The sequence below is a fragment of the Conger conger genome, chromosome 3 (genome assembly GCF_963514075.1).
Source record: "Conger conger chromosome 3, fConCon1.1, whole genome shotgun sequence".
NCBI classification, from domain to species: domain Eukaryota; kingdom Metazoa; phylum Chordata; class Actinopteri; order Anguilliformes; family Congridae; genus Conger; species Conger conger.
The window spans coordinates 6,849,939-6,862,165 of NC_083762.1; the positions used below are offsets into that span (position 1 = coordinate 6,849,939).

General features: G+C 50.1%; 1 protein-coding gene and 1 long non-coding RNA gene across 11 annotated transcripts in view; both read right to left on the reverse strand.

Moving 5' to 3' along the window:
• slc8a4a (solute carrier family 8 member 4a) overlaps positions 1 to 4,021 on the reverse strand; it is a 52,588-nt gene extending 48,567 nt beyond the window's left edge. For 5 of the 10 annotated variants that reach the window (XM_061235731.1, XM_061235732.1, XM_061235735.1 and 2 more), the window contains exons 1-2: positions 2,857 to 4,021; positions 453 to 952 (exon numbers count right to left, since the gene is read on the reverse strand). In XM_061235731.1, the coding sequence (XP_061091715.1) occupies positions 453 to 952; positions 2,857 to 3,921 (1,565 nt within the window). In that variant the 5' untranslated portion in view covers positions 3,922 to 4,021. The remainder of the gene's footprint in view (positions 1 to 452; positions 953 to 2,856) is intronic. The other 5 variants (XM_061235733.1, XM_061235727.1, XM_061235734.1 and 2 more) reach the window with 1 other exon arrangement.
• A 54-nt stretch (positions 4,022 to 4,075) lies between these two features.
• Positions 4,076 to 12,227, reverse strand: part of LOC133124486 (uncharacterized) — a 37,795-nt gene continuing 29,643 nt past the window's right edge. The window contains exon 3 of the long non-coding RNA XR_009708323.1: positions 4,076 to 4,223. This is a non-coding gene — a long non-coding RNA (uncharacterized LOC133124486). The remainder of the gene's footprint in view (positions 4,224 to 12,227) is intronic.

Genomic DNA, 12,227 nt, shown 5'->3' on the forward strand with positions numbered 1-12,227 from the left:
TTCAGAAAACATTCAGACCCTGACACTTTTGCACGCTTCCTTGTGTTGTAGATTTAATTTTAACCGGCTATAATTGCCATTTTGGCCCATCAATCAACACTGAATAACCCACAGTGACAGAGTGAAACCATGTTTTTAGACATTTTAGCATTTAACAATTATTATGAAAAATCAAGACCTGAAATGAAGTGAACGGGTCTGAATACAGGTCTGAATACGGGTCTGAATACGGGTCTGAATACGGGTCTGAATACGGGTCTGAATACGGGTCTGAATACAGGTCTGAATACAGGTCTGAATACGGGTCTGAGTACTTTCTGAAGCCACGGCACACGACTATGAGAGCATAGGTGTCTCCGTATGACCTGCAGCCGTATGACCTGCAGTACGATGTTAGCACGAGCGGGCGTTAGCCCTCGCGCGCCCTGCGAGAGAGGGAGCGCGGCACTCACATGGTCTCGTCGTTGAGGAACTCCAGCTTGCCGGCGGCGGGCTCGTAGTCCTCCCCGCCCTTGGCGGTGCCGTCGAGCGTGCGGTAGGGCACGGCGACCAGGCCGCGGGCGCCGGAGGTGCGCTGCACCTTCACCTGCATGGTGCCCACGCTCTCGCTCACGCGCGTGGCCTCGCTCTCGAAGGTGAAGATGCCGGCGTGGTCGTCGTCGTAGATGGTGACCGTGGCCGTGTGCGCCTCGCCCAGCGCCGCCTTGGGCATCTGCGGGGAGGCGGGGCCCGCGGAGGAGCCGGAGTCCGGGGCGCCGTGCTCCGACCAGCCCACCAGCCGCGGGTTGCTGAGGTGCACGTAGAAGTACTCGTCCTCCTCGAAGATGTCGTCGTCGATGATGCCCACCGTCAGCTCCTTCAGCGTCTCGCCCGGCTTGAAGAGCAGCGTGCCCTCGGCGAACTCGTAGTCCGAGCCCGCGTTGGCCGTGCCGTCCTCCGTGCGGTAGTCCACCTGCCGGAGGGGGGGGAGAGGGGCAACCCGGGGAACGTTCAACACCTCGCTGACCCTCCTTTTTACGTCGATGTAAACGTCAAACCTGAGTCAAATACTTTCCTACTTTTTTTTTAGATTCAAATATTTTCATATGCTAACAGTTATGTATTTGACCCAGGTCTGGTAAGCATGAAACAGAAATGTGGCTTACGATTCAATGGACCAGACATTACATTACATTTCATTACATCATAGGAGGTTAGTAGATACTCTTGTCCAGAGTGACGTACAATAAAGTGCAAATCATAACCAGGGATAACACACCTAGACTATGAACATCTATCCTATGCCACACTCAATATGGACAATAAACAGTAAAATCTCCAGTGATAATTCCACTCTAGTTTATTTAAGAAAGATTTAATGCTGAACATTTTACTGTGTACCTGGGTATGACTGTCATAAATGCCAGAGCAAAGTCTCCCTTCTACAGAATTTATATCAGGGGTGTCCAATCTTATCTGATCAGATTGTTATTTTAGCCCAGCACTGCGGCACCTGATTCTACTATTCAAGATCTTGATTAAAGACTGTTTAGTTAAATAGTTGAATCAGATTTCATCGTGCTAGGCTAAAACAAAATCCCACACCCACAGTGCCCCTTTTTGGAGTTATATCATTATATGCAGTGACCTCCACATAACGTAGAAAGTGGAAAGGACAGTTTGCTTTCACGATAATGGCCTTCTTACAAACCTTTTTGTGGTTAATGTCACAAACAACACAAGGGACAGCCCATTACCTGATCCGTGTTTCCACTGACAATTTCAACAAAGAATATTACAAAGCAGAATTATTAGACACAGTGCCCTCCAAAACTATTGCATGTAAGGGCTATGCAACCAAATATTAGACTTTATTGCTTTGATTTACCTAATCCTTTCATCCATTAACCTAATTTTTCACAACTGAAAATGGGGGAGAGCAGCTATTTCTGTGAAAAGGTATGTGTGAATGTAAATACCACGGGAAAAAAGGCTAATTATCTGTACTTTTGAGGCCACACTGCAAATTTACTTGTCTGATTGAAGGAAATTTCCCAGTACAGTAGCAAGACTCATTTTCCAAATTAAAGATTTTAACGAAAGCTTCTACATTACGGTCTTTATAAAACTGTCCATTGTACCTTTGAGCAAGCTTTAACAACCACATCTCTGAGGCTTCACCACGGCATTAGTAAATTCAGCGGGACACTTCATCAATTTAGAGAATTCTGCGTCTAGTTTCATCACACTAAACTCAGTTAAACACAGCAAACACGCATTAAAAAGTACAAAGCCATACGGTGCTGCTTTCAATGTTCTTTGCTGCAAATTTCATTCTGGCTGATAAGCAAATCCCACATGCTTTGCAGGCCCTTATTGGCTGCCATACCCACACAGTCCAATGCCCAGTGTTAATTTAGCTCTCACAGAATATATACGGTCCCTGTTGGACCGTATCAACACTGAACATTTTACTGTGCACGAAACCCTGCAGTTAATTTGGCACTGAGAGTATTGCAAAGCGTTGGCAAAGTAAGCCTAGCAAAATGACATAAGTACAAACATCAAGCGTGTAAACTCTGTAAAAGAGTAGTCTGCTCCTTTTAAAGCACACACAATGTACCGCAGAGCCGATTCACAGAAGGTGGCTCTCTCTCCGTGGCCCCGCTGAGGCCTGTATGATACATGTGCTGTAACCACTACGCTACAGGCCGCCCATACGTGTAGGTAAACTCCCCATGGAGCACTTCAGCATGCACGTGTGGGTGAGCTCATTTGAGCTGTGGTCACTGACGCCGAATTCGTACGGTGAGAGCGTCGAACACGAAGATGGACGACGGGACGAACGCGCCGTTTGGGCGGCTCTCCTCCTCTCACCTTGACCGTGCAGGCGTTGTCGCCCCCGCGACGGGCCACGGACAGCTTGAGCGAGCCGCAGTTCTCGAAGCACTGGTAGTGCGAGGGCTCGAACTCCAGCCGCACGGTCTGGCCGTCGTCCTCCTGGGCCCGCGCCTCGTGGCAGCTCACCACCTTGCGGGCCTGGTCGGCCGCGTGCTTCTTCAGGATGTTGCCGGCGCCGATCATCATGCGCGTGGCCTGGATGCGGTAGAAGGCCCGGCTCTTCTGCTGCTGGACCAGCACCTGGTAGTTGGCCATCTCGATGAGCTGCTCCATGTCCTTCTCCGGGTGCCGCTGCTTCAGCTCCTTCAGGGTGCGCGCCATGTCCCGGCGGGCCTCGTCCTCCAGGTCCCGCGCGCCCCCCTCCGCCCCCACCAGCATGCCGTCCAGCGCCTCCTTGTGGTGGGAGTTGGCGCCCTGCCCGTCCATCTCCATGTCCGTCTTGGTGAAGCCGGCCGAGCCGTCGCCCTCGGACTCGATGATGATGCCGCGGTGCTTGTCGGCGCGGTAGCGCTTCTGCACGTACTTGTAGAAGAGCAGGCGGCGGTCGGCGATCCAGGCCTGCACCACGCAGAGCGGGAAGAACAGGAAGGTGAGCACGGCCTCCCAGACGTCCACCACGCCGGGCGAGAACACCGACAGGATCAGGTAGAGCCAGATGTAGGCGAAGATGCTCCAGGCGCCGGTGACGAAGAAGACGCGCAGGTGCTTGATCTTGCGCGTCTCGCCGTCCGGCACCACGTACACGCAGATGGCGATGATGACGAACATGTTGAAGGCCGCGCTGCCCACGATGGTGCTGGGGCCCAGGTCGCCCGCCTCGAACTTGTGCCCGCACACCTCGATGACGGAGAGCAGGATCTCCGGCGCGGACGAGCCCAGCGCCATGAGCGTGAGGTTGGACACGGTCTCGTTCCAGATGCGCACGGTGGTGGTGGTGGTCTCGCCGTTGGGCTTCTTGATGGTGATCTCCTTCTCCTGCGACGTGATCACCTCGATGGACGACATGAAGCGGTCGGCGATGATGGACATGCCCAGGAACATGTAGATGAGCGCCACGAAGTACACGATGGCGCGGGCCACCTTGTCGCCCACCGACGGGTTCTGCGGGTTCCAGACGGGCAGGACCACCCCGCTGGAGCACACGCTGCCCTCGGAGCAGTTGCCCGGCGACTTTTTCACCGCGGGCCCCGGGGAGCCGGCCTGCGTGAGGCCCAGGAAGTAGAGGAAGAGGAGGAGGAGGAAGGCGGAGGGGCGAGGAGAACGCGGGGAGAGGATGGAGAGGAAGCGTGGGCACATCATGGCTGCCGGCGGGTCGACGGGAGACACCACTCGAGAGTCAGCACCTGAAACGGGCACAGGAACACACAGATTACAGACCTGAGAACCACTCGCAGTGTTTAATCAAGCAACAATCGATCGGTTCGTACGTCAATACAGCTTCTTCAACTAGGTGCCATTGAAGAACATTTTCAGCTATGAGAATATCCATCCATTATCTTAACCTGCTTATCCTGAACAGGGTTGCAGGGGGGCTGGAGCCTATCCCAGTATACATTGGGTGAAAGGCAGGAATACACCCTGGACAGGTCACCAGTCCATCGCAGGGCACTCACACCATTCACTCACACACTCATACCCACGAGCAATTTAGACTCTCCAATCAGACTAACCTGCATGTCTTTGGACTGTGGGAGGAAACCGGAGTACCCGGAGGAAACCCACGCAAACACGGGGAGAACATGCAAACTCCACACAGAGAGATTCGAACCCAGGACCTCCTTGCTGTGAGGCGGCAGTGCTACCCACTGCACCATCCGTGCCGCCGACATGAGCATACCAGAACATGAATTGATATGAATGTGCAGTATCGCAAATAAATCAACTTCAGGTGTTGCGTGAAAGTAAACAAGCCATCAGTCTTTTGACATCCTGCTGTCAACTTTGCACTTCACCTCACTTCTTTCCCTCTATAGCTCCCATCTCCAGTCCATTATTCCTGCCTGATATATCTGTCTCTATTACAGTCTCCTCCCCCTCTCTGTGGAGGAAAACAGCCCGGTGAGAAAGGCTCACAGGCCTTCCTTGACCTCTGACGTTTTGTTCCAGGTGAGGGGACACACTCCTTCTTGCTGGGCACACTGCAGTTGTGTGTGAGTGTGTCTGTGTGCCTGTGTGTGTATGTATGTGTGTGTGTGTTTGTGTGTATGTGTGTGTGTGCGCGTGTGTGTGCGTGTGTGTGTGTGCGCACGTGTGTGTGTGCGTGCGTGCGTGTGTATGTGTGTGTGTGTGTATGTGTGTGTGTGTGTGCGTGCAGAATGCACACGCCTGTCTCTCAGTATTTCTTTGATCTCCGCCCCATTGACTCACCTCTGCCAGCGTTGAGCTGACATGAGTGTTTCTGACAGTCTGCGCACAGCGTGGCCATTCACGGCATTTCACAAGTCTCACGTACACTCGTCCGCACACAGTCTCACATACGCCACTGCCGCCTTTCAATGGACTCCCCGATTGATTTCCCACTCATTCACGCTGCGCACATGCCCAAATCCAATAAGAAACTGTACTTGATATACACAAGTTTTAGGATGTGTTCAGTCTGAGGAAGGGGGTCGCGCCTTGCCTTTGGTGACAGTAGGGGTTTGGGGGAGGGGGGAGTTGTTTAGCTCGATGCACCACATACTGTATTGATCCCGCGATGATTGAAACGCCAGCCAGTGCCCGCACATTCCCTGTAGCAGAACTACGATCACAGCGAGTGGCATCACTTCAACACTGCAGTGCATCATGGGTGTCAATATCCTTACGAACACTGTCCTTCTTCCTGCTTTCCCTCGTGTCTTAAAAAGGGCGCAGGGAGGGAGATGAGCTTACATAAGGACGCTGTGCATCAGCCATGGGTAATGCACATATTTGCATTCACAGCCCTACAGACATCAACATCTTCCTCTTCTCTCAGCTGACCATTCATTTGTCTGCGGCAAATTTTTAGACTGTCCCTGCGCAGAGAAACGCACTTTCAGTGCGAGTCTCTTCAATTCCACGGACCTGCTGATTCCATAAATTTCCATTAATTTTTCTTATCTGCAGCTTCAGGGATGTATAGCTTGAAATTTCAACCACAGCCCCTAAAATTTACATTTTGATTCAAGTCCGTTCAAGTCCATTCTTATGTTCTGTATAAGGTCATTTAAGAACTTTCACAGGAAAAATACAAATCTAGCTTAAATATAATCATTACATTACTACCATATATTGCATTATTTTGCAGTGGTAATGATACAGCAAATTGGAATATGTTCCCAACATTCATGTGAAAAAACAATTATTGTTAAACCGATTTATGGTTCAAAGTAAATATGGTAATCATAACCTTATCTTACAAGCCACCCAATGAGACTCAACAGAATGTTTTCTGGTTTTAAAATTATGGAGATTCCATGTCAAAGAACCAGCTAATGTATTTTCTTTTCTCATTTTTCTCCGCAGTTTATAATATTTAATCATGTTCGAGCCACATCTCTTAGACACACCTCGATTTGGGAGGCCTAAAGTCCAAAGCATGTGCTCCTCTTAAACACACCGCCATTGCTTATTTTCACGCCCAGGCTGACAGGTCAGGCTTGCACAGACATTGGTCAGAAGACGGTTCATGTGCAGGTCAATGAGCAAGCCGCCAATGCCCAGTCAACCAGCAGGGGTCACTGTCGCATGACAAGACATCACTGCTCCAGCCAGATGAAACTCTGGGCAACAATAGCGCCAATTATGTGTTGCCCTGGAGGGCTTTAACCACAGTTGCCACTGGCACCGTCCAGAATCGAGACCACAGCATGAAGCCCACTGATACAGTGTCTTAGTAGCAGGGGCCCATTGATGTACTGAGACAGTGTCTTAGTAGCAGTGGCCCATTGATGTTCTGAAACAGTGTTTTAGTAGCATAGGCCCATTGATGTACTGAAACAGTGTCTTAGTAGCAGTGGCCCATTGATGTACTGAGACAGTGTCTTAGTAGCAGTGGCCCATTGATATACTGAAACAGTGTCTTAGTAGCAGTGGCCCATTGATGTACTGAAACAGTGTCTTAGTAGCAGTGGCCCATTGATGTACTGAAACAGTGTCTTAGTAGCAGTGGCCCATTGATATACTGAAACAGTGTCTTAGTAGCAGTGGCCCATTGATATACTGAAACAGTGTCTTAGTAGCATAGGCCCATTGATATACTGAAACAGTATCTTAGTAGCAGTGGCCCATTGATATACTGAAACAGTGTCTTAGTAGCAGGGGCCCATTGATGTACTGAGACAGTGTCTTAGTAGCATAGGCCCATTGATGTACTGAAACAGTGTCTTAGTAGCAGTGGCCCATTGATATACTGAAACAGTGTCTTAGTAGCATAGGCCCATTGATGTACTGAGACAGTGTCTTAGTAGCATAGGCCCATTGATGTACTGAGACAGTACATCAATGGGCCACAGCTCACCACAATTTTTTGATTGATGGTTTTTTTCAGGGGCGGCACGGATGGTGCAGTGGGTAGCACTGCCGCCTCACAGCAAGGAGGTCCTGGGTTCGAATCCCTGTCGGCCGGGGCCTCTCTGTGCGGAGTTTGCATGTTCTCCCCGTGTCTGCGTGGGTTTCCTCCGGGTACTCCGGTTTCCTCCCACAGTCCAAAGACATGCAGGTTAGGCTGATTGGAGAGTCTAAATTGCCCATAGGTATGAGTGTGTGAGTGAATGGTGTGCGTGCCCTGCGATGGACTGGCGACCTGTCCAGGGTGTATTCCTGCCTTTCGCCCAATGTATGCTGGGATAGGCTCCAGCCCCCCTGCGACCCTGATCAGGATAAGTGGGTTCAGATAATGGATGGATGGATGGATGGTTTTTTCAGTGTCAGAATGTGGTAATAAGAATGGATTTTTTTTTTTTTTTTAAGGTGATATTGGTGCTCAAAAAATATCCAATTCCCACCCTAATTTGGAACGTCCAATCATTGGGGCCGCAGCCACGTCCATAAGTGATCCCCACGGCGTTTCTCTTCACCGTAAAAAATCGGCAACCAATTTAGACCCGAGACCCAAGGTACGGTAAGCCAAGCGTTTAATCCGCGTCTTCGACTGATCAATCAGGAGCCGCGTGACAGCGAGAGCCGACTCACCCTGCAAGTCCCTCCGGGGGCCAGGGCTGAGCGCCCCTGCCTCGCATCGATTTTAACGAACAACAGCCACTGTAGGATTTTAATTCCCGGTGAATATACCGTTCCGTGGGGGCCCTCACGGCCTACTGACCGAAACCTGTAACTCTTATTTCGCGCGGGCCTGGTCCTCAGGTTAAAGCCTTAATTAACGGCGGGGCCGCGTGCAAAAAGGCGCCAGCGGCACACACACACACACACACATACACGCACACACACACACACACGCACGCACACGACCGACGGTCAGCGTTCGCGAGGCGATAACTCACGCGGGTCTCCCCGCTGTGGGCAGTAACTCAGCTGAGCGTGAGTGACTCGCGAGGGTAAATGAAACTGCGTCTGCGGGTTACGTGACGTTTTATCGGCGACATTTCATAACCGGCTCTCTCCGCCGCCCAGGCCCCTTCCACGCCGTTATTCTTTCCCCTTAAAAGAATCCTGCAGCCGCCGTTAAAAAAAAAAAAAAACGTTCTCCCAGAACGCCAGCGCTACACTTAGTCTGTATATAAGACTTGGGTGGGTCCCTGACGCAACACGGGAGCTATTCTGGGGTGTGCGGCGGCCGTGACAGACGGCCTCGTGGCTTGGCGGCCGGATGGCGGGGCGCTGCAAGGCGGGGGGAAGTCAGAGCACCGAGCCCCGATCCGAAAAAAACGACACCCGGCCGGAAAAAACGGCCCGGCTGTGAACGGGCGCGGCGGCGGGGGTCACGGCCGGGGCTTCGGACCGCAGATGCGTCTGCCTCTCCGGGCGGGAGGCAGGAGCGCGCTCATTAAGACGCGAAACAGCAGGGTCCGCTCCGGCCTGCCGGGGAACGAGATGCGCTTTTTCGGATTGCGCGGCGGATTACAGCAATTTAGTGAATCTGGGGTTTGATGAGAGGAGTAATTAGGTAGATTTACGGTGAGATATGGAGAGCCACCCCCCCCCCCGCCCCTCCCCTTCCACCCATAGAGCGAGTGGAGCATTGTCCTACGTCAATGCTGCTCTGCACCACTGCCAGACTGAGCGTTAGACCTCCTCCCTTTCTCTCTCTCTCTCTCTCTCTCTCTCTCTCAATCACAATTTCAACTCAATTCAATTTGCATTACTGGCATGAAAAGCAGACAATATCGCCAAAGCATAGTTCGCTCTCGCAGACAGATAAACACTCTCTCGCGCGTTCTCTTTCGATCATGAGAGAGCTGGGTTTCGCCCGTGTGTGTGTTTCATCACACGGGACACACACACACACACACGCCACCCTGCACGCAGCGGTGAAGCTCATGAAAGGCGGTGCGGAGCTCACCGCTGCGGAGCTCCCAGCACACAGACCCGGCTACTGCAGACAGCTCAGAGGCCCAGAGTGCGGCACAAAGCACCACAACCCAGAGCAGAGCTGTTCAACATGTCACAGCCCTAAATAGCACACGGCACAAAACAGGGAGTCAGCCAACGCTGCTCGCCGAAACCCCGCGACCGGGGCCAGAGTGCTTGACTGCATACGGTGACTGTGTGTGTGTCATTGTGTGGGTTTGTGTGTGTGTGTGTGTGTGTGTGTGAGTGTGTGTGTGTGTGTGAGTGATGCTGTGTGTGTGTATGTGTGTGTGTGTGTGTGTGTGAGTGAGTGTGAGTGAGTGTGTGTGTGTGTGTGTGTGTGTGTGTGTGTGTGTGAGTGAGTGTGAGTGAGTGTGTGTGTGTGTGTGTGTGTCATTGTGTGGGTTTGTGTGTGTGTGTGTGTGTGTGTGTGTGTGTGTGAGTGTGTGTCAGTGTGTGTGTGTGTGTGTGAGTGATGCTGTGTGTGTGTATGTGTGTGTGTGTGTGTGAGTGAGTGTGAGTGAGTGTGTGTGTGTGTGTGTGTGTGTGTGTGTGTGTGTGTGAGTGAGTGTGAGTGAGTGTGTGTGTGTGTGTGTGTCATTGTGTGGGTTTGTGTGTGTGTGTGTGAGTGTGTGTGTGTGTGTGTGTGTGTGTGTGTGTGTGTGTGTGTGTGTGTGAGTGTGTGTGTGTGTGTGTGTGTGTGTGTGTGTGTGAGTGAGTGTGTGTGTGAGTGTGTGTGTGAGTGTGTCATTGTGTGGGTTTGTGTGTGTCAGAGAGTATATGTGCATGTGTGTGCGTGTGTATGTGTGTGTTTCTGTGAGAGGGAGAGTGTGTGTGTGTGTGTGTGTGAGTGATGATCTGTGTTTGTGTGTGTGAGAGAGTGTGTGTCTGTGTGTGTGAGTGATGATGTGTTTGTGTGTGTGAGAGTGTGTGTGTGTGTGAGTGATGGTGTGTGTTTGTGTGTGTGTCTGTGTGTGTGAGTGATGATCTGTGTTTGTGTGTGAAAGAGTGTGTGTGTCTATGTGTGTGAGTGATGATCTGTGTTTGTGTGTGAAAGAGTGTGTGTGTCCGTGTGTGTGCGTGTGTGCGTGTGTGTGTTTGTGTGTTTTGTGTGCAGGTTCAGTAGGTTCTCCTGTCAGGAGGTGGCTCCTTTCTGTTCAGTTGGGAATTCTCCCAGCATTGATCCTGGCTGCCAGCCCTCAACAATTACACAGAGTAGATGCAGTAAGAACACATGTACATCTCACTCACGCCCCTGTCCCTGCTCTTAAAATCAAAGCCTTCCCTGCCTGCTATCACACGGCAATTACTCTATTCCACCATCCCCAAACCAGTGCCCGCACTCCAGCTCTCCACTCACCAGTACTGTACAGTAACACTGTAAATGGTAAATGGTCGGCATATATACAGCGCCTTTATCCAAAGCGCAGTACAATTGATGCTTCTCATTCACTCATTCATACACACACTCACACGCCATCCGGTGATTGACAGCCATGCAAGGCACCGACCAGCTTCTGATATTGCACTGTACCAAAAATTGACACAAGAACACTGAACATAAATAAAATTATACTTTATTTCTCTCTCTTTCACTCACTCCCTCACATACACACACACACACACACACACACACACTACATAGAGCTACTGTTTTTAAGCCTTGGTTATTTTATTTATTTTCTGTAATGGTGGTTGTTACGGGGTTTTTTATTTGTGATTGAGTTGTAGTTTGGTTCATTTTGTTGCCTCTGAATCAGATTATTGAATTTCCTTTTTGTGATTTTATTTTATATAACTCTATTTCATATCCTTTTTTCTGTGTGTGGGAAGATTTTGTAATTTTGTAAGCTTGTATGTCAACATATACACTCAGTGAGCACTTTATTAGGTATTTATTAGACTTATTTTTTAGACTTATTAAGTCTTCTGCTGCTGTAGCCTATCCACTTAAGAGGTTTGACCTGTTGAAGATGCTCTTCTGTTGTAATGTATGGTTATTTCCTGTCAGCTTCGACCAGTCTGGCCATTTTCCTCTGACATCTCTCATTAACAAGGCCTTTTTGCCCGCAGAACTGCTGCTCACTGGATGTTTTTAGTTTTTTGCACCATTCTCAACTCTAGACAATTGTGCATGAAAATCCCGGGACATCAGCAGTTTCTGAGATACTCAAACCACCCTGTCTGGCACCAACAATCATTCCAAGGTCAAAGTCACTTTGATCACATTTCATTTCCCCCATTCTGACATTTGGTCTGAACAACAGCTGAACCTCTTTACCACATCTGCATGCTTTTATGCATTTAGTTGCTGCCACATGATTGGCTGGTTCGATATTTGCATTGACAAGCTGGTGTACAGGTCTACCTAATAAATTGCTCACTGAGTGTAGGTCTCTTTTTCTTTGGGATAATAAGGAGAAATCTCTCCACTCTCTCCTTTGAAGGAAACGGAGAGTAGAACTACAATGATCTATGACTTAACAAGAGTGGCTAATCCCATAATATACTTGCACCTCTGAATCGGCTAATTACGGATGCATGTTTTTTCTCACTCAGTGCTCTGTCCAGCTTTGCCGATTCCAGGCCAGACGGTAATCTGTCTGAAGCGCAGATCTCAGGAGAAGTAAAGGATCTTGCAAATCCCTTATCACCGTGTGTGTGTGTGTGTGTGTGTGTGTGTGTCTGCATTTATGTGGCTGTGTGTACACTATGTGTGTGCATGTTTATGTGGTTGTGCATGTGTGTGTGTGTGTGTGTGTGTGTATATTTTATGTGTGTGCTTGGCGCATGTGCATTTGTGTGTGTGTGTGTGTGTGTGTGTGTGTGTGTTTTATATACATGCATTTGTGTGCGCG